At 52.6% G+C, this 21306-nt stretch overlaps 1 protein-coding gene across 2 annotated transcripts in view; it reads left to right on the top strand.

Moving 5' to 3' along the window:
• The first annotated feature begins 1212 nt into the window (after window positions 1-1212).
• Window positions 1213-21306, top strand: part of LOC118796337 (septin-7-like) — a 33853-nt gene continuing 13759 nt past the window's right edge. For both annotated transcript variants that reach the window (XM_036555164.1, XM_036555163.1), the window contains exons 1-4: window positions 1213-1269; window positions 8699-8733; window positions 9249-9351; window positions 13632-13738. In XM_036555164.1, coding sequence (XP_036411057.1) covers window positions 1215-1269; window positions 8699-8733; window positions 9249-9351; window positions 13632-13738 — 300 coding nt within the window. In that variant the 5' untranslated portion in view covers window positions 1213-1214. The remainder of the gene's footprint in view (window positions 1270-8698; window positions 8734-9248; window positions 9352-13631; window positions 13739-21306) is intronic.

Raw genomic sequence — 21306 nt, 5'->3', positions numbered from 1 at the left:
AGTGTAGCATAGTGGTTAAGGAGCAGGACTCGTAACCGGAAAGGTTGCCGGTTCAATCCCCGCTGGGACACTACTGCTGTACCCTTGGGCAAGGTACTTAACCCACAATTGCCTCAGTAAATATCCAGCTGTATAAATGGATAAAATTGTAAAGAACTGTAATCTATGTAAGTCGCTTTGGATAAAAGCGTCTGCCAAATGAATAAATGTAAATGTTCAGTACTTCCCTGCAACATCCGTACGAATGATTATAAACTGCTGTTATTAATATTACCAGTAGGTGGCGCAACAATACAATCTATATTTCATAGAGAAAGTTAATTAAGGACAATAGTTTGCTACATGTCAACATTAAGAAACAAATAGCCTACATATTATAACATATAAACTAATTTTTTAAAAACCTATCCATGTATTTGAATGAACTGGTTATCTTAGTCATGTTCTCAAGGACATAATTAGGTTATCAAATGCCGTATACATTTGGTTAGCCTTTTACCCGCGGAGTTCAGCACATGTGTGGGAAAAAAGACCGTTGTTCATTTTATACGTAGTTCATTTTAGCGTACGCTTCGGAGAATATGATGTATTAGCTGCAGCTAGCTATCCACCAAGCTAATCCAGCATTATCGAATTAACTCGCTGCTTAATTGTCTTAGCTGCCTGATGATTTTAATTCTGATTTTGATAACAATAATCAGACACGCAAAAGTGAAAGTTACAACAGGCACATAAAGGTAGCATTATGACAAAGCATAGCCAGTTAGAGTATTGACTCGGATAAAAAACTTTGCCAGAAAAATGTGGCAGGCAGCTAGCTGCATAGTTTTCTTGTTTTTCTTTTCCTGGTGGTGCTTTGACCATCTACTTGGAGTATTTTGCAACTGTGAAGTTATGTGGTGACAGCTACTGTACTACTAAGGCATATTTTCGGTGAACGGGTTTCGGGGAAATTAGCCGGCCAATGATAACACGCCCGGATCTCGCAAGGCTGCCTCTCCAAAAAAATCTCAAAAATGTCTTTGGCGTGGCCACGCGAGGTCTCGCGAGATTTCGCATCCGTAGGTCCTTGGGTATTCACCAAAGGAGGAGTACGCATTTTAACTGAACAGCCGCAAGCCAGCGGCCGCCCGTTACGCGGGGGACGTTGCGCGCCTGTGCGCGTGTGGGGCTGAGGGGGCCGTCGTCACTGTGTGCGCGGGGAGGGGGGGCTAATGTCGGTCTGTGAAAAATCGGTTAGTGAGGCGGCAGGGAACGTCAACACCATGGGTGAGTCTGTCTGGCCATTCCAACTAATAAAACTACGCCTTTCACTAGCGGCTTTAAGAGCTTTTTGTAAAAGTTAAACTGTTAGCGAGCAGCGAGTGTTTTAAACCGAACGGTTTTTGCAAAGTGAGCGCGAAAGAGGCATTTCCTGTGTTTTTTCATGTTATGAAGTGGGCTCTTTCTGAGCCCCACAGTCAGATAGCCATTGATTAGCTAATCTGTGTAGCTAGCAGGCTAATCAAATACTTAATAGGCATATAGCTATAATCGGGTTGCTAACTGTACTGTCAGTTTGCTCTAGATTGTGTCGATAGCTTGTGGTTTTATTCGTTTTTTTTTAATGTTTTTGTAGCAGGGACATTCCACCGAGCCATCTGTCTAACCAAGCCAGCTAGTGTAGCAAGATAACGCATTTTCCATCAATTAGCTTGGCAGCTCCCTTGCTAGCGAACTTACCTGTTAGGCTAACAGGTACTATTAGTTTTCTGTGTGTGTAGACTGGATAAGTCTGCGTGTAAACCAAAACTGGGAGCTAGCTTTCTGTCTGCAGTCGGGGGAAAGCTCGCCATGTATGTTTGTGCGATGCGTTTTAAGGTCAGTGTAACGCTGGATTAGGGGCTAGCTGCAGTGGACGATCGTGATTAAACATGGGCTACATTGCTAACTATTGATCGCTGGTGATTCCAGCTTCCATCGGTTTTTTTGTGAAATGGCTAATGTGTAGCAAGCTTTCAAATGCAGTTAAGTTAGCTACATCACTGCGCTAGCTAACCTTGGCTTGGCTAGTTTTGCTAACTAAATCTGCTCCAACATTCAATGGGTGCGCAGTTACGACACAGCACCAAAACAAATGAGAAATAAAATATGTTGCTGATTATATACTATCTGTAATATAAGCAGCTAGCTACATGTTAGGGTTTTTTGTTGCAGTAATTACGAGGTCTCAGGAAATCCCCCCGTCTCTTTTCGGGGTGACGCCTCCACCCTGAACCCCCTCCGGACATGATGCCTGCATTCTTAAGCTTCTGTGAAACAAACTCCAAGCCAGAAACCGCTCGTTATCGTAGCCGTGTCTGACACCCCTCGCCTTTTCTCGGGCTTTGGCATTTTGATAAATTTACCGGCTAAGTAGCAAAGTTACCGATACAGTTTATCACGCACAATAGTCATTTTGACAGATCATATGACGTCAGCTGCACTTCTGACACACGTCATAGTTTGTGCTGATAAATTGTAGGTATGTGGTAGCGTCAGCAACAAGTAAGATTTGTCCGTGTTTACAGATTTTTGTGGAAATCCCACTTATAGAATGTTAAATCCCTTGTAGTGGCATTTTTTGGATTGATTGGCTTTGTTGGTAGAACTTTAGGTCTAGACTTGTGGGCCAAATAAGGGCTGAAATCTCGGATGAAAACACTCTTTTCATATTGGTTTAGTAATCAATAAACCTTCCAGGTTTCACGACTTTACTTTGTACTTAGAGTGAAAAGTCCATCGTTCTGTTTCCGTGAGTTGTGGCATTGCTTGGTGTGGAAGCACTGCGCCTGTTCCCTCGGGTATCAGCCTGGGGTAGCTTTCCGGCCCGGTGATGTTCCTCGCAGATACTCCGCCTGGGGACGTGCTTGGTAAACATCGGCTTTCTTGTGCTTTCAGAGAGCACGATTATTGCATTATTCGTGCCGCGGTAGGTTTGCACGGCACTGGTGCGCACATAGATTAGATACTGTGTGTCCTTGGGCATGCGGAGCGTGTGAAATAGTTTCTCACAGAGTTGTGAATGACGCTAAAACGCTGGTCACCGCGGACCGTCACGCAAGTGAATCAGGTCTGTGTGTGAGAGAGAGAACCTCGATATGTCCCGGTGGGAACAGAAGTCCTGTCTGCTGGATTCCTCGAAAAACGATGCTGATTGTAATCATGCTAAAATCACATGGTATTTGCAGTGAACGGTTCTGGCAGGGGCTGTCTGGGCCATGTGACTTTGTGAGATCTTTCCGAGGCTGAGACTGATTTAGAGAGGTTCAGTCTCAGAGCCGGCACCATTCAGAATGCTAATATTTTCTCTTGTCTGCTAATGGAATTCGTGCAATGCAGTATGATTAGCTGATCTAAATGTGTCCATTGTTTACTTGTATCCCCCAGTGGCCCTTTGAGCAGCGAAGGTTAGAGAGCTTCTGTTGTCATTCATTATATTTAGAACGACGTTTGAGTTACTTGTTTTTTTAGTAGCACTGAAATAACAAGTGTTTGACCCCCCCACCCCCTTTACGACATGTGTTTGGGGGGGTCCTGTGAGCTCTGAGAGGAGAGGCAGGTCTTTGTTCAGGTGTTGCTGTCGGAGAGTTTGGAGGTTCAGCGGTGTGACCTCAGAGCCCACAGGGGAAGCAGCTACAGGGCGGAGTTTTCTCAAACCCCCCTCGCACCCGTGGCCGGCACAGCCCTGTCAGTCAGACGAGCTCCATGACAGCGCAGAGGGGTCATGGGAGGGGCCGAGGGACAGCGATCTCAGTCACTCCTCAGGGCTTCTGCTGTGCAGTGGGCTCTCTCCTCCTGTGGCTGTGCATTTAAGTATGTGTAGTATGTGACTGTGTATTATTGAATGAGAGTGAGTGTGTGTGTGTGTGTGTGTGTGTGTGTGTGTGTGTGTGTGTGTGTGTGTGTGTGTGTGTGTGTGAGAGTGTACAGATTCAGACAGTGTCGCACCACATCTTCCGGCAGTTTAGCCACCAGCAGGAAGGCGCTTCAGTCTGCTGGAGTGGAGCTGCTTCCTCCTGCTGCAGCTCTGTCACGGCTGGGGCCGTTTTGAGTCACGCAGACCAGGTGGGCATTGGGTCCGCGAGGCGGGCGGCCAGCGCACCAGTCCCAGGCCCCGCCCACCCCGAGGGAGCCCTCTGTGACCTGCCAGTGGCATCTCAAATATTCAGTGGGTGTGGCTTTAAAATTGGCCCGCATCCTGTACAGAAATAGAAGGAGGCAGAGTGTGAAAGCTGCAGGCCGCACGCACATCGACCAGCCTCTGAGGCTCCTAAAACTCGAGCTCTCGCTGTGTGCTTCTGGTGGGCTGGTTGTTTTGGAATGTGCCGTGAGCGTCTGTGGTAGTGATCTCTGTAGCGTGCTCTAAATGTTTGCTGCAGTGTACCTGGATTATACTGCCAGTGTCTGCGGTCTGGCATGTCTGAATCCTCAGCAGGGTTCACACACACACTCGTACGCGCTCCCTCATACACACACACACTCGCGCACGCTGGCGGTCTCTGTGACACCTGGCCTGCAGTGGAAGGGAAGTGTGGCACAGATAGCATCAGGAGGAAGTGATGCTGCGCTTTTTCGACATTCCCCAGCCGATTGTGATCAAAAGCGCTGTCTCTCTCAGGCAGCCTGCAACTGGCTGATCATGGCGCCAAGAAAGGGCTGATCCAGCTGTGCGGTAGCCTACATAGACCACCACTGTACACGCTCATGGCATACTCCACATAGACCACTGCCATAGGTCCTCATAGCATGTTCCTGAAAGTCCACTGCCATAGATACTCAGCATACTGTAGATGGACCACTATCATAGGTCTTCACAGCATATTCCTCAAAGATGACTACCACAGATATTCATAGCATTCTGTAGATAGACCGCTGTCATAGATCCTGATAGCGTGTTCCTGAAAGACCAGTACCATAGGTATTCATAGCACTCTGTAGATAGACCACTACCATAGATTCGCATAGCACATTCCTGCATAGCTTGTGTTGAATCCCAATTGTTCTGCATGTCCTGAAACCCACGCTTTTGATTTCTGTGGGTTTTCTAACCCTGAAGAGCTGGTCACAGAACGGAGGCAGAACAGACAGTGTGGGAGGATTGGTGGGGGCGGTGCAGAGGCTACCTGAGTGGAGCTGTTTACCTCAGAGCGTCAGTGTGGTGGAATGGTCAGTCAAAGCCAGCTGAATAAACACGCAAGCTGTTAAACGTGAGCTTTTTTCAGTAGCTCTGGACAGAGGTGTTTGCTTGGAAAATATGACATCTCACAGCCATGGCAGTAACCACCAGCGATGAAGGGGAAGTTAACTAAACACCCAGGAGGCGAATAAAGGGGTGTGGCCAGGGCGCGGTCGGGTGAGATGCCCTGCTTGTGGCTGTGGAACTCTGGAGCTCGGCGCTGTCGTGTGTGTCACGACACTGAGCCCGTCGCGATACAGACGCACAGGGTGGTGTGAACGGCACTTGGCTTCGTTTCAGCGCAGTGTGTAATCCACGCTCTGAAAGGCTGCAGCTGCGCAAACAAAGCATGCATCAGGCCTCGGCCAGCCAGATTCAGCACAAACGCCTCGCCTCGGCCAGCCAGATTCAGCACAAACGCCTTGCCTCGGCCAGCCAGATTCAGCACAAACGCCCGTGTCAGTGCAGTCTGGCTCTGGGCACAGGGACCTGCTAACGGTGCGGGATTCACCTAGCCGGAGAGGCTCACCAGCCTGTGTGTGCCAGAGCTCTGCTTTCAGAGGCCCTGCAGTGGATCTCTCTGCCGGGAGCCGGTCTCTCTCTGCCGGGAGCCGGTCTCTCTCTGCCGTGAGCCGGTCTCTCTCTGCTTTCAAAGGCCCTGCAGTGGATCCCTGTGCCGGGAGCTGGTCTCTCTCTGCTGGGAGCCGGTCTCTTTCTGCTGGGAGCCTGCGGGGAGTAGCCCATTGGTCGATCTTTTCTAAATATAAAAAAGGAAAACTAGTTTGGCTGAATAAATCTTTTCTTGATTTTCTAATTATGAAAGAATGTGAATGTGAGGACCGCCATAACGCTGGTTACATTGAGCAGGGCCTCGTGTCCGTTGTGGATCAGTTCTGGGGACGCAGTCGGGAGAGTGTGTGTGTTCAGTATCCTGTTCTGCGTGTGTGTGCTGTGGACAGGCCAGCGTCACTGTGCTGCGTGGGAGAGGACTGTTCCGCTGTCTTTCACAGCTGCCATAATTGGATGTGAGGAGGGGATGTTTTTCGGCAGATGTTTACTCCCCTCAGGCCGGCGCGTAGGGCTGTCCCGTGTGAGCTGCGGCTTGCTTTGGCTGCCCCCCGCGCCCCTCGAGGGGGCCACGCTGCCAGGCCTCGGCCCGCTCATCTGTAAGACAGTGACACGGATTTCCAGCACATGTGTGTTTATCTCTGGCAGGCTGGAGGAATTCTGCAGAGTGGGCGCTGATTACGGGTTCTGGTCTCACAGTGATATAGCGCCTCAGCGTTTTGGCGGGTCTTGTCCCTCCCCCTCCCGCCCCGGAATGGAGGGTCAAAGCGGTAGAGGATGTGCAGGTCGAAAGTCATCATTTCTATGGCACTGGAGCCAAGCCCCGCCCCTTCCTGAGCCCCCCCCCCCCAACATTACTGTAGAAGAAAGTTGTGGGGTTTTTAGTGTTGGGTTTCACAGCACATGTTTTACAGACAGAGCTGTTTGAACAGCCCCCCCCCCACCCTCATGCCAGACTTTCCCCAGATAAATGCCAGGCTCATGTTTCACCTCATAGTGAGGATTCTTTACAACAGGCCGCCAGGATTTTTATCTGCTCTATAATATAACTTTTTCCTTTTTTCATCTTGGAAGACTTGTAATACTTGTGGCTGTTTCATCATTTTAGTAACAGCAGCTAAAATATTCAGGGGGAAGTCGAGCTTTATGAAGGCCATGCTTCACGCTACATGGCGGTGTGCTGGCTGGGAGATGAGAGTGGAGGATGCGGACCTGTTCTCCAGCCGGCCCTGTGCTCCGTCTCTGCGGTTTTTTCATTTTCAGACAGACATCTCGGGGGCGTTTCATCTCGGAGACATTTTTGTGGTTTCTCTCACATTTGGATTTGAGCGTTGCCAGCGCTTTTTGTGCGGGGGTGTCAGGGTCTGCTTAGACCTAGTGACCGGAGAGCAAGGCTTCATGAATCCCATAATGGGTGGAGCTACCGTGTGCAGCCGATTCACTGATTCACTTGAAGGCTTTGCTGTCCGTGGTGAAGTACTGTGATCGGTTCAAATCAGGGGAACACTGGTAACCTGTGATAACCCCACCCATTTTTGGATTCAGGAAAGCCTGCTCAGCCATTGCATCTTAAAAGTGACTCTAGATCAGTCCAGAGTCCAGGGAGGAAATCTAAAGCGTATATGTGAAGCTATGAATGTAAGACTCGGCAATAACTCAGGAGTGCAGTAAGAGACCTGTTAAGTGCCGTGCTGAATGGTACTGTTGTGTCAGCTGCGCCACATGGATTGGTTAAGTGTTAAATATAATCCTATTAGCGAGTGGGTTAATAAAGTAATCTTTTAATTCTAATTTCAAACTAATGCTTTTTCTTTGCCTGATAAGTCCAGAAAAGAAGCCTAATGGAGTAGAGAAAGGAAGAGAAGCTGGCAGATAGCCCTGTGCTTGAGAGAGCGCAGCGCCCAGGTAGAGGCTACAGATAGCCCTGTGCTTGAGAGAGCACAGCGCTCAGAGAGAGGCTACAGATAGCCCTGTGCTTGAGAGAGCACAGCGCTCAGAGAGAGGCTACAGATAGCCCTGTGCTTGAGAGAGCACAGCGCTCAGATAGAGGCTACAGATAGCCCTGTGCTTGAGAGAGCACAGCGCTCAGAGAGAGGCTACAGATAGCCCTGTGCTTGAGAGAGCACAGCACTCAGATAGAGGCTGCAGATGTGATTTAGAGTGGGCAAATCATAAATGTGAAATGCTGCAGAGCTGTGGATGAATGTGGCCAAGTGACCAATCAGGGCAGGGGATGCAGGCAGTGGTGAAGCGTCACCGGGTGCTTTTCTGGTGGGCAGCGGAGGAGTACAGAGGCACAGGTTGTTTGGGCACACAGGTCACTCGTACCGCCCCGTCAGAGACCTCAGATGTACCCCCTACAGCTGACCGCGAGACAGAGATCAGCTGAGACGGCTGATCTAAATTTGCTCAGGCGGTAGATGTTAAAACCAGAAACGCTGTGCCTTTATTTTTATCTTCAGTTGCACAAACTTAGCTCTCGCCTTTATTTAACACCGAGCTTATAGCGGCAGAGTGGTATCAAACCCGGATTAGCATTTAATGAAATTTAAAAGCCTGAATAGTTGGGCTGAGTTGGAGCCCGAGCTGACACTCATGGCAGTGTGCCAGCAGTGGGCTGCGGAGGCGCGGTGGTGCTGATGCGTCTCTGCTGGGGCTGGCAGCGTGTGCAGGGGCCCAGCAGGGCACAGTTTGCCTGAGACTGGCAGCTCTGCGCTCTCGCCAGGCCCCCGGGGCTCGGGGGGCTCGGGTCAGGAGTGTGACGCTCCGGTGGACCCGCTTCTCATTGCTGTTTTTTGTATTTGTGTTTTCTCTCGTGGCGATCCTGCTGGCTCCGGGCTGTGGGGCGGCTCCGAACGTGGCGCTGGCGTTTCCTGCACCCTCTGATCCCGCCCGGACGACTTCACACCGCCTGACGGACGCTTCTGAAAGCAGCTGTGAGTACCGTGTCCGACCGCCTGGCTCAGGAGGTGTGTTTCTCACGGCTGAATTCCCTCAGCGAGGGGGGTTTCTGATCCGTAACCCTGCATGTTTCACCAGCACAGAGCTGTCTGTCACGCGTTAATCTCCCACACCAGAGGTGTGATGAAATGCCCAGTGTAGATTAGCTGTGATTGGCCACCAGAAGCACATAACTGCATCCCTCAGGGGATAAACGGCTGGGTTATGTCAGCGCAGTGTTAATGAGAAGCCTCGGTGTGACGCTGGCGGTGATAGCGGCGTGATTTCGCCCTCCCTGCGCGGTGTTTACAGAGCCGCGGTGGAAACGGTTACGTGCGTGGTAACATGCTCTCACCCGCGGCACGCGTGCCTTCTGCGGCTTGATTTACCGCGGAAGTGACGCCGCTGGCTGGTTCTCTCGCTTCTTCGCTGTTAGGAGCACCAGTAAATCTCTTCCTCTCACCTTGCGTGGCGCTGTGTTCGTGCTGTACTCACAGGCAGAACTGCGGAAACCGTTAACCCTGTGTTTGGTTTGTCTCCATAGCAACAGAAGAACCTGGAGGGGTATGTGGGCTTCGCTAACCTTCCCAACCAAGTGTACAGGAAGTCGGTCAAGAGGGGCTTCGAGTTCACCCTGATGGTTGTAGGTGAGGGACCTCCGACCTCCTGAAGCGATACTGTGATCACAGCGATGCCTGTCTGTCCGTTTGCCTGTCCGTTTGTCTGCCACACACACACACACACACACACACACACACACACACACACACACTTACCCACCACTCAACTGCCCATCCCTGTGCCTGCCTGCCTGTCTGCCTGTCTGCCTGTCTGCCTGTCTGCCTGCCTGTCTGCCTGTCTGCCTGCCTGCCTGCCTGCCTGCCTGCCTGCCTGCTCTCAGTGATGGGGCTGTAGAGTGTAAGTCACACGGAGGTGTCCCTGCTCCACTGGTCATGAAATGGGAGGGGAACAGTGCTCTGCTCTGAAAGGGGCCTGGAGTAGGTGCTGTGGGAGTCCTCTTCAGCCAGGGAGGGGGCTCTCTCTCCTCTCAGCTGTGGAACGTGTCAGACCGTATTTGTGCATGCAGGCACCTGTGCATGTGCGTGTGGGATAGAGCATTGGAGGTTTCCTGGCCAGGGCTGGAATTCAGACAGTCAATCAGTTCACACACACACACACACACACACATACACACACACACACACTTACCCAACACTCAGCTACTGGAGCCCTGCCAGGAGAATCTACCTGCTCAGGAAATGCCTTTACACACCCTGCAACATCACTTCCTGTTCCTCTGCTCCCCTCCTGTGCAGAGGCCCTGCTCTCAGGAGCGGCTTGGGGGGGGGGGGCTGAGAGTTCAGCCTCCTGCCTGATCTGAGATCAGCAGGCTCCTGTCACTCACACAGGCACGCACAGCAGACTGCAGAGCATACACCGTGACTCATTCACACATACAGTAACTGTAATGCACAAACACTGTAACACACACGGTAGTGCTTATACAAACACATTGCTTATTCGTATTGACATGCATAAAGTACAGTCATATATGCTACACACATTCATACACGTGGGATGGAATGCTATCTGTGTATTTACAATGTAGTTACAAAACAGTTGATGCAGTGGTACAGCCTCCCACTGATACACTCCATGGTTCAGCCCTCTTCTTTCCTACAGTCCTTCCCCCTCTGATACAGTCCACCCCCCTCTGATATCATTGCATGGTACACTTCTTCCCCCTCTCTGATATCCCTGTGTGGTACAGTCCTTCCCCCTCTCTGATATGCCTGTGTGGTACAGTCCTTCCCCCTCTCTGATATCCCTGTGTGGTACAGTCCTTCCCCCTCTCTCTGATATCCCTGTGTGGTACAGTCCTTCCCCCTCTCTGATATCCCTGTGTGGTACAGTCCTTCCCCCTCTCTGATATCCCTGTGTGGTACAGTCCTTCCCCCTCTCTGATATCACTGTGTGGTACAGTCCTTCCCCCTCTCTGATATCCCTGTGTGGTACAGTCCTTCCCCCTCTCTGATATCCCTGTGTGGTACAGTCCTTCCCCCTCTCTGATATCACTGATACAGAAGCGCAGCCCAGCCTAGTTCCTTCCCGCTTCCATTGAACCCCACAGGCGGAAACGGAACGTACAGGAACGATTGTGTGACGAGTTTGTGCGTGTGTTGGCTGTGTGTGCGAATCGTGAGGAGTGTGTCGGGTCTCGGCAGGGCGGGGCACTTTGGCAGGGCGCGGTCGCAGGAGCGGGGTGTCCGATCAGGATGCAGAGGCGGGGTGAATGGCTTTCTCTCTGTGCCCCCTTCCCAGAACCGCTGGACCACTCTGCATTCCTAACAGCCTTTTCACGGGCGGCGGAAGTTCACATTAGATGAACCAAAAGTTTTCACTCCCTCTCTCACCCTCCCTTCCTCCCCCTCTCCCCCTCCCCCTCCCTCTCTCCCCCTTCTCTGTCCCCCTTCTCTGTCCCTCTCCCTCACTCACTGTTTTCCTTTTTTGGGTGACATTAAGGCACATAAGCTCTGTATGTGATTGCTTCCTGTTTTTAATGGCTGGAAATATTTTTGGCCTGGATTGATTTTTTTTTTTTAATTAAAAAAGGATATTAAAAGTCAAAAAGTCTCTCTCTCTCTCTTTCTGCCCTCCCCAGTCCCTCCCTATTTCACTGTCTCTCCCTCCCTCCCTCTGTCCTCTCTTGATCCTTCTCCCCCATCCCTCTCTCCCCCCAACCCCTGTCTCCTCCCCTCTCTCTTCTCTCTCCCTCTGTCCCTCTCTCCCTCTCGCTCTCCCACCCTCTCTCTCCCGCGTTCTCTCTGTGGCAGTTCTCTCCTCTTGCAGGGAGTTCCTTTTCAGTGAGTCTGTGCCGTTTACACAGCTGTTAGAGATTTCCTTTAAAGGAAGTGCACTGGCCGCTGCCCCGGCCGGCTGACCGGGTCCTGCCTCTCCACAGCTGCGCTCTCAGTGCCGCCTGCAGGAGGCGCTGTCCTGGGCAGCACAGGGTGCAGCTGCAGAGTGCTGTCCACCCGAGCCTCGCACCCCTCAGCAGTGAGATGTATTTTTCCATGTGTAAATGAGGGCCGTGTTTCTGTGCTGAGAGGCTGATTTCCATGGGCCCTGCGGTTGGCATGTTCTCGCTGCGTCCGTCTGAACACTTTCCCTGGGGTTCGTTTTCAGACGCGCACAGATCTGTTTTTGCAGGAAGTGCGGTAAGCGGTCAGCGCTCTGGTTTAGCTGAGTGCTGCAGTGGGCAGCCCCGGGCGGTGCTGCAGGCTCAAAGGGCCTCGCGGCAGCCGAGATAGCTGCTCTGATAGCAACCTGCGGAGTCTGCCTCGCTCCCCATGGAGGAAGAGCCACTCTGGGAGAGGCTCGTATCTGTGTCTGTCTGTATGCAGGCCTGTGTGTGTGTGTGTGTGTGAGTCTTTGAGTCAGAGTAGCCGCACACAGGACCGTTGTGAGTGCACACGTGTTCGGTTTGATGAGGAAGAGTGAGAGTGAGAGTGAGAGTCCGTGGCTCTCTGTCCGTGGCTCTGCATCAGCTTGCAGTCTCTTAATACAAACAGTCTTTTTATAACGGCTGTATTTCGTCCCCTGTTTACAGAGCAAGAGCACGGCTCTGGGTTTCAGTGCGGCTCATTGGGACAGATAAATCCTGCAGTCTGCCGCGGAAATGACGCAGGGACCTTTAAAATAGTCCTGTCATATTTATGGGGTCTCCCGCATCACCCTCGAGGAAGACAGAGGGCAACGCGGGGCTGAGCAGCACAGCACATAATCTCCTCTCACACATGGTCTCTTTGGCTCAGAGCGTGCGCTATGCTGTTGCCGGTGCACCTTCGCACAGTACCTATTGCTCTGCCCGAGGGGGGGTCACCAGCAGTCACATTGCCTGCTGATGAGGTCACTCATTAGGGTGAGGGACTGTAATCTCTTATCTGACCTAACTGCAGTACCTCAGGGGTCAGTCCCGGGTCCTGGTGTATTTGAAGTCTGTATCAGTAATGGCAGCTGGGATTGAAGCGGTGTCAAACGTCCCTGCTAAAGTTTACTTTACTGTTTACTCTATTGATCACAGAATGCAGCCAGCTGTCTAGACTGCTGTTAAAAGCATTCAGATTACTCTTACATAAGAACATTAGAGGGAACAGTCCATTTACACCATGCAGACTGGTCATTTGGCCTGTTATCTAGAGTGTGTCTAACCCTGTGTCAGGTCTGGTCCTGACCACTCCTGAGGGTGCCTGTTTCTGCTGTGAGTCCTGGTAAGCTGTTCCATAACTGTTTTGTGGAGAACAAATCTCACAGTGTCAGTGTGAAATGTGCCTGTAATTAATGTCCACCTCAGGCTTCTTGTTCAGCTGAAGGAACTTGACTTGAAATATCTTCTGCAATTAAGTTCCTGAAAATTTAAGACAAAGTGCCATAGTGGACATACTGAAATCCCCTTCAGGGCATTTTTTTTCTTGCATCAGTAAGGTTTGACTGATGCGTGTCAGACAGCCCCCCTCCTGAAAGTATTGCACCATTCTTTGTGCGTTAGATCTGTTGCGGTCTGAAAGTGGGGAGAAAAAAGGAGGGCGTGGCACAGGTGCCAGGTGAACTTTCATCCTCGGATTCCTTCAGTCCAGACAGGGAGAACATGAGAGGGTGCCGGATTTCTCCGCTTCACGTCAGAACTTGTCATCTCAAGCGGCTTATGTACCATATACTTCCTGTGTTTACAAGTGGGAAAGGGAGCTATCTGAGGAATTCCTAACTGCAGGGAGAGCTTTCGGAAAACACGGAATGCCATTTAAATCTCATTCCACTGTAGCTGTTACAGTGTAACGTGTGTTCCTTCCAAACATGTCCCCCCGGTATCAGTGATAGAAAGAACAGCTGACTGTAAGAAAATATCTGCTCCCTCTGTGTTTCTCAGGAGAATCCGGGTTGGGGAAGTCAACGCTGATCAACTCCCTGTTCCTGACTGACCTCTACTCTCCAGAATACCCTGGTCCTTCCCACAGAATTAAGAAGACTGTACAGGTAAAGAGAAGCTCTGTCTTTCACACACACCCTCTCTCACTCTCTCTCTGCCCTCCTCTTTGAGTGCAAAACTGTCACTTTTTCCTTGCTGCTGAGCGGACGGCTGTCTCTGTCTGGTTAAAGTGAATTTTCTCAGTACCCGTCACACTCTGAATTTGGGTGTTTTTTTCCTGAAACTGCTGCCTTTTTAGGAGCAGAGGAGCAGGAAGAGCCTCTTTTTTTAAACCTGTCCTCAACTGCTGTGGGAGCACAAAAGGGCTCCTTAATCCGGGCCAGCTACAGTCTCTCTTTCTCATTTATTTTGGTGCTCCGCCAAGCCAGTGTTTCGCCTCTGAGCTCCAAAACAATCAGGCTTATTCTGCCCTTTCAGTTTGCTCATGCACATCTGAATACGGCGACCAGCGAGTTTCCTCGTTTTAATTGCTGGCTTTGTGATTGTGTTGTCTGCTCCTCCTGGAGGGGTCTGAGTGGGCTTTCTGGGGCAGGGGGGTTCAGTCTAGCTGCTCTGAAGGGCCTAGCTCTGATACGGGGGGGGAGTCCTGTGTAGGTGCCTTCTGAGAGGGACCCCTAATTTTAAAAATGGGGACTGGTTACAAGGGTCCTGTCCACCCTGGAGTTTGAGTCAGAGCTTTGATTTATGGTACATGTGCGCATACCAAGACAGAGCAGGCGACTGGTCTCTGAGGGGGGGGGAGGGGGGAGCTGGTCAGAGCTCAGTCATTCTGGGTGACAGGGCCGGGCCTCTGCCTGGATTTATGGCGGCCGTCTCAGTCCTGTCCTGTCCTGGCCCAGCCGCACATATCACTGCACAGGGCTGTGTGCATCTGCTGATCAGGGGAAGCGCGGCTCGTCTTACTCGGAGCGGCTAATTTCTGTAATTCTGTGCAGATGAGGTGGGCTGTGGACGACAGTGCAGTCCTGTTCTCTACAGAAGTCTTTAAATTCAGCAGTGCTGTCCACCCTGCATGCATACAAAATATTGAGTTTAATTTGTCAGCCCTAAGTTTAACCCTTTCACTGGTATTTAGCTTTGTGCTGTGTTGTATTGTCTTGTTATCTGCTGACCTTAGATCAGTCTTATGAGTGTCTGAACTCTGACCCCGCGCAGGTAGGCTGTCAGTGCCTGAGGCTGCTAAAACGCAGACACACAGACTGTGACTCGTGGCTGCAGAGTCACGCAGAAGCCAGGGCCTGGGGGTGCCAGGGTTGGGCTGCTACAATGTGTGTGGCTGTATAAGATATACGCGAGCGAGGGTTTGACGTGTGTCATGATACGTTTCATATCATGGTCCTCATACTGATGCACTTTCCTCATTGTACAAAAATTCACACAGGGACACAGTACCATGCATGTACATCTCCATGAACCAGGTTCACATGACTGTCGTGATTCGACCCAACTTTTGCTCCACGGTGCTGAACTTCAGGTTCATTTCTCAAGCTGAGCGTTTTCCTGTGCATGTATTCAGTGAGGATCAGTACGGTTTCTACCAAACTAATGCAGCTCCTTTCATAAAACCTGTAGAACATTGTTGCTATCTGTCTCTCCCTCTTTCTCTACTTTTCTGTCTTCTCTTGTTCTCTCTCCTTCTCTTCTTTCTGTCTATAACCTTCTCGCTATCTGTCCCTTTCTCTCACCTTCCCTCTGTCTTCTCTCTCATTCTCTCTACCTCTATTCTTTCTTTGCCGTAATTTTCTCTCTGTTCTTCTCTCCTCTCCTTTATCCTCTCATATTCTCTCTTCTCTTTTTTCTTCCCTCTCTGTAACCTTCTCTCAATCTGCCCCTTTCTCTCTCCATTAATAGTTGTGACCTTTATGACTGGGATGTGTTCTCATTCTGTGGTAGGACAGTGTTCTGTACCTAACGCTCTGTGCTGTTTCCTGGCCGCTGTATGGCTCTGGGCAGTGACATTTTAGTGTGCTCAGAGTTGGCGGTACGATTGGCCCTGACCCCAGCGTGACTCTGTGCCGTGACCCACATCCGCAGGCAAGAGACGGGCGGCTCGCACTTGAAGCGTGTGATTGGCCGCGGGTGGGCGGAGTGGGCGGGGAGCTAATCAGCGCAGAATTGGTGTGTGCGCTCAATGGCGCACGCCAGTATTCCTGATCTCCCCCTCATCAGGAAGCGGGCGGGGCGAGACAGGAAGTGTGTTCAGAGCACGTCCAATTCATCATCGAGAAAACGATTAAGGAAAGCACAGCAAAGCGCGGAGCACGCAGGCGTGTTCAGAGCAGGAGCAGGAGAATGCTTATTTTGGAGGAGTTAAAGAGGGTTACACGGAGCGCGTGGTAATGGCTTACTGCACTCACCGCACTGAACTCTCCCTTCAGGCCGCGCGTTCAGTGTTTCCAATTAGCAGCGGCATTCCTAATGTGTTGGGTAGGCCAGACGTTTGGCGCTTGACGAGTGCGACCTTTGAAGTGAAACCAGCAGAGTGCTGCGCGGAGACGAGGCTGCGCGGCACCATCTGTTTTAATTGTGCCGTTCCGGCACGTGCGCGGCATGTGGTCCCGGGCTGAGAGGGGGTAGCGTTAGCACCGCAGCGTTAGCGCCGCGCGCAGGCCTGGCGGTGAGCTGTCTGCAGCGGGGCGGGGCGTTCCTCACTGGGCCTCCTCGCAGCTCCCTGCATCCCGATTGGCTGTGAGGGAGAGAGTAATGCGTGGGACACTGCACCCCCGTCTGCCTGAGGGGCTCGCGTTTCGGACACCCGAAACCCGGGAGCCGCGAGGCAGTCTGTCTGCGCAGCCGGTCTGAGCCTCAGCGCCTTGTAGCGCCGCTCCCACAGGTTTCTCAGGCGTGACGAGGCGTGTCGCTCTGGGCCAGAATAGGAGCTGCGTTGCGCGCTTTCCGAGCAGACGCCCTCACCCTGGGCAGAGCACAGCTGCTGTTTTTACGCATCACCTATTTATACATGCGGCTGTTAACCTGCTGCTCGGGGGCACAGCAGCAGGGTCCCGCCCGGACTGGAACCCACAGCCCCGGGAGAGCCTCGCTGCGGGTGACTGGCAGGGATAGACTGCCGCTGCTCGGCTCGGGTGTCTCATTGTTTGTGGATGATGAAGAGGTCAGGAGCAAGGCTGTCAGACTTACAGGGTGTACAGCATGTCGGTGTGTCTAAGTCCTGTGTGAATGTGTGTGTATGTGTATATCCTGTATAACAGTGAGTGTGTAAATCTAATGTATGTGTGTGTAAATCTTGTGTGCAGTTATGTCTGTGTAAGTCCAGTGTGAATTCAAACGTATGTGTAAGTCCTGTACAAATGTGCGCGTGTGTGTGTGTGTGTGTGTGTGTGTGTGTGTGTGTGTGTGTGTGTGTGTGTGTGCGCGCAGAACACGCGGTTTCCCTTAGTGGGGCCATCCACAATGAGGCCATTGAGTGGTGTGGGCAGAAGGCCTGCTGTTGTTCTGCAGGGTCACAGTGTTCACTGACAAGCACAGCACTGTTACCTCACAGGCCTGTGTGCCGTGCGTGTGTGTCATGCGTGTGTGACCGGGCCGGGGGTGGGGGTCAGCGAGGCCCTCGGATCGCCTGGCAGTGCTGCAGCCGCCGCGGCCCCTCACCCGGGTGCACGCCCTGTCAGACAGCTCCGCGCCCGCTCTCCGGGCTGAAGCCCCGCCCCCTGCCGCTGTGCTCAGGTGGGGGCGGCTCAGGTGATCTCCTGCCACAGCAGGCCAGATGTGAGGGGCTCTGTCTTTGATCTGCTCGGATCTTGATGACAGCTGGTCTCGGCAAACCCGTTCCGAAGGCAGAAGCCGTTCCTGGCGCTGACAGGCGTAAACAGCCTGCGCTGGGGATTATGGGATAGCTGTGTGCTGTGATCCAAACGGGCGGCTTCCTGCGGGCCGCTGGGACACTGACGGAACACACACTTCCTCACCATCAGCACTCTCTGTTATAGAATGAGTCATCTCACTGTGTGTGTGTGTGTGTGTGTGTGTGAGAGAGAGAGAGAGAGAGAGAGAGTGTGTGTGTGTGCGTATGTGCGTGCGTGTGTGTGTGTGTGAGAGCGTGACTGTGTGTGTGTGCGTGTGTGTGTGTGTGTGAGAGAGAGTGTGTGAGAGCGTGACTGTGTGTGTGTGTGTGTGTGTGTGTGTGTGTGTGTGTGTGTGTGTGTGTGTGTGTGTGTGTGAGAGAGAGTGTGTGAGCGTGATTGTGTGTGCGTGCGTGTGCGTGCGTGTGCGTGTGCGTGCGTGTGTGTGCGTGTGAGAGAGAGTGACTGTGTGTGTGTGCGCGTGTGTGTGCGTGTGCGTGTGTGTGTGTGTGTGTGTGCGTGTGTGTGTGCGTGTGTGTGTGCGTGTGTGTGTGCGTGTGTGTGTGCGTGTGTGTGTGCGTGCGTGTGTGTGTGTGTGTGTGTGTGTGTGTGAGAGAGAGAGTGTGTGAGAGCGTGACTCTGTGTGTGCGTGTGTGTGAGAGAGAGTGTGTGAGAGCGTGACTGTGTGTGTGTGTGTGTGTGTGAGAGAGAGTGTGTGAGAGCGTGACTGTGTGTGTGTGCGTGTGTGTGCGTGTGCGTGCGTGCGTGCGTGCGTGCGTGTGTGTGTGTGTGTGTGTGTGTGTTTGGAAAGGGTTTCTGCCCAGGCTGGGAAAGCCAGTTTTGGCTTCTCTCCAGCACTTTCCTGTCCTGTACTTGTTTGTTCAGCAGATGTCCTTGTGCGCTGCTAAAGCCTATCAGGTGCTGTGCTGTGGGACACTGGGCCAGCAGAACCAGAACTTTGGCAAACGGACCCAAAGTTAACCAACATCCTGAGCTTCCCAGCCCGTCGCATTAGTGTGTGAGAGTATCGCATTTCCAGCTGTGGGTGTAGCGCTCTGTGCTATTGGATTGCTTTGTTGCTTTTAGTACTCTCTGTTGTGACACAGTGCAATAAAGGTACAAATTATTCTGTTACTTGGGGGGAGGCTTAGCGTGAAGCCGCTTGCTGGATCAGTGAGAAGCTGGCTGCAGTTCTTGCTGCCAGGCTCCAATGCTACCAGCCAGCTTTAGAGCATCTATTTCAGAGTCATTGGTTCCGTGTGTTGGCAGATGGTACATTGTGTCTCGCGCGTCACCATGTGCATTCTGGGTAACATTCCCTGGTGTCTGTGGCACAGAATTCAGGTTCGTCAACCCCACTGGATCAGAGGTGTCAGGAGGTTCTTTTTCTCTCTGAAATTTTTTGATTGGTTTGCTGTGTTTTCTCTCTGAGCTGCGATTGGCCGAGGCACATGTACATCATCCTCAGCCCTCGGATTCCTCGGCTGCCTTAACGACAGCCCGCAGGATGGCCGCTGTTAGACTGAAGGCTTTTCGGTAAATACTACTGCAATGCAGACAGCCCCATCAATAAACACGCCCCTGTCTCCGCGGCCACACCCACAGCCAGCACCACACCCCTCTGCCTCCACTTGCCACGTCACCCAGAGCATCCTGGGAAAAAATCCCCTCGATCCTTTAAGTGTGCAGCGGGGGCTTGTTTTGATTCCAGGCTGATTGCGTTGGTGGGGTTTTTAAAGGGCTTCCGCGCTCACCTGCGTGCGTTTGAGCTCTCAGCAGACGCTGTGAGGGGCCTGCAGGTGTGGTGTGCCTGTTCCCAGACACGGCTGCTGAAAGGTGTCAGAGAATGTGTGTGTGTGTGTGCCTGTGTGTGTGTGTGTGCCTGTGTGTGTGTGTGTGTGCCTGTGTGTGTGTGTGTGTGCCTGTGTGTGTGTGTGTGCCTGTGTGTGTGTGTGCCCGTGTGTGTGTGTGCCCGTGTGTGTGTGTGCCCGTGTGTGTGTGTGTGTGCCTGTGTGTGTGTGTGTGCCCGTGTGTGTGTGTGCCCGTGTGTGTGTGTGTGTGCCTGTGTGTGTGTGTGCCCGTGTGTGTGTGTGTGTGCCTGTGTGTGTGTGTGCCCGTGTGTGTGTGTGTGTGAGCCCATGTGTGATTGTGTGTGTGTGTGTGTGTGTGCCCGTGTGTGTGTGTGTGTGCCTGTGTGTGTGTGTGTGCCTGTGAGCCCATGTGTGTGCCCGTGTGTGCCCGTGTGTGATTGTGTGTGTGTGTGCCCGTGTGTGTGTGTGCCCGTGTGTGTGTGTGTGTGTGTGCCCGTGTGTGTGTGTGTGTGTGAGCCCATGTGTGATTGTGTGTGTGTGTGTGTGTGTGCCCGTGTGTGCCCGTGTGTGTGCGTGCGTGCCCGTGTGTGGGGGAAGGGAGACTGCCTTCCTCAAAACACAGTGACACTTGCCTGGGTTACAGTTCCTCTGCTTTCACAGTCAGACCAGAGGGCGTGAAGCGGCCGTGGGTAATGAGACTGGAGCACGCGGGTCTGAAAGGATGCAAAAGGATGGAGGGGGAAGGAGGGAAGGGAGGAGTGTGGGGATTAAGGAAAGTTTGGGCCGGAGGAATCGCTTAAACAGGACTCAGTCCTTCAGTCTGTGATTGGCTGAGGCTTGTTCCATTACCCATTTGGACCAATCTGTAGTAAACGCATTGTTTGCCAGTCACTGAGCTCATTGTTGTGAAATGGCTCAGGCAAGGTGTGGTTTGGATTGCGCTTGTCTTGTTGTCGGAGCAGAACCAAGTGTGGTTTCACTGCTGATTGGTCAACGCTGAGCGATCATGTTTCTCCCGTGGGGCTCAGTCCTGTGAAAGAGCTTCACACACAGGGCAGGACGCAGCTGCTGCCATCCCGCAGATTCCTCACATGCTGCACGGGCTGCGCCCCGCTCTGGCTCTCCAGGCCCGTATTGTGACCTCAGCGTGACATCATCGCCCCTGCCAGGCTGTGGCCCGTGCGGGGAAGAGCGTTACTCACACACGGCTTTTCATGGAATGGATGAGGTTTTTCCGTCTGTGTCCAGCTCTGCCTTGCTCTGTTATGTGCGCACAGGCAGTCCTATTCAGAGCCACGCTCTCGCTGTTTACGGTTTACGTCTGTTTACGGCTGGCGACTTCCTGTCTCTTCCCACGAGATGTGCGGCTTGGACGTCAGCGCCTCGCTGAGCCAGGAACATTGCTGTGGTTAGCGTTAGCGTCGAGGGCCCACGCTTTGCAGCGGAGAGTTCCCTGACTGTCCGTCCCTCCAGCCTTCGCTTTGGCCAGCAGATCGCCCTGTCCAGGGACTCGCAGAATTTATGTCTTGTGGTTAATATATTTCTGCAGGTGGAGATACACTCGAGCGTGTCGAGTTAGGCGCTTGGCCCAGGGGGGCGGCAGCAGGAATCGAACCTGCAGCACTGAGGTGGGGCGAGGAGCTGTCCCTGAGGCACGCCAGCGGACGGGTCAGGCAGGCTGCTTGGGGTAGCGGGGGGGACGGGCCCGGGGGGGGGGGTGGGGGGTGGCGTGTGGCGTCACGCTCTCCTGTAACGCCGCTGTTTGCATTCCAGTGCTGGAGACTGACTGATGACCCCACTCCCCCAGCCCCCTGCCACACGCCCCCTCCGCTCCCCCAGCCCCCTGCCACACGCCCCCTCCGTGCCTGCGCTGATTTACTGCCAGAAAATTGCATTTCAGCCGTGCCTCTCTGTGGAGAGGGAGAGCTGTGAGGGCTGCAGTCCTCTCCCCTCGGCCCTCTCCCCTCTCCCCGTCTCAGCCTGGACACTCTCAGGAGAGCCCAC

This window comes from Megalops cyprinoides, chromosome 21 (genome assembly GCF_013368585.1).
Source record: "Megalops cyprinoides isolate fMegCyp1 chromosome 21, fMegCyp1.pri, whole genome shotgun sequence".
Lineage (NCBI taxonomy): Eukaryota > Metazoa > Chordata > Actinopteri > Elopiformes > Megalopidae > Megalops > Megalops cyprinoides.
This window is presented reverse-complemented; position numbering and strand designations above follow the sequence as displayed.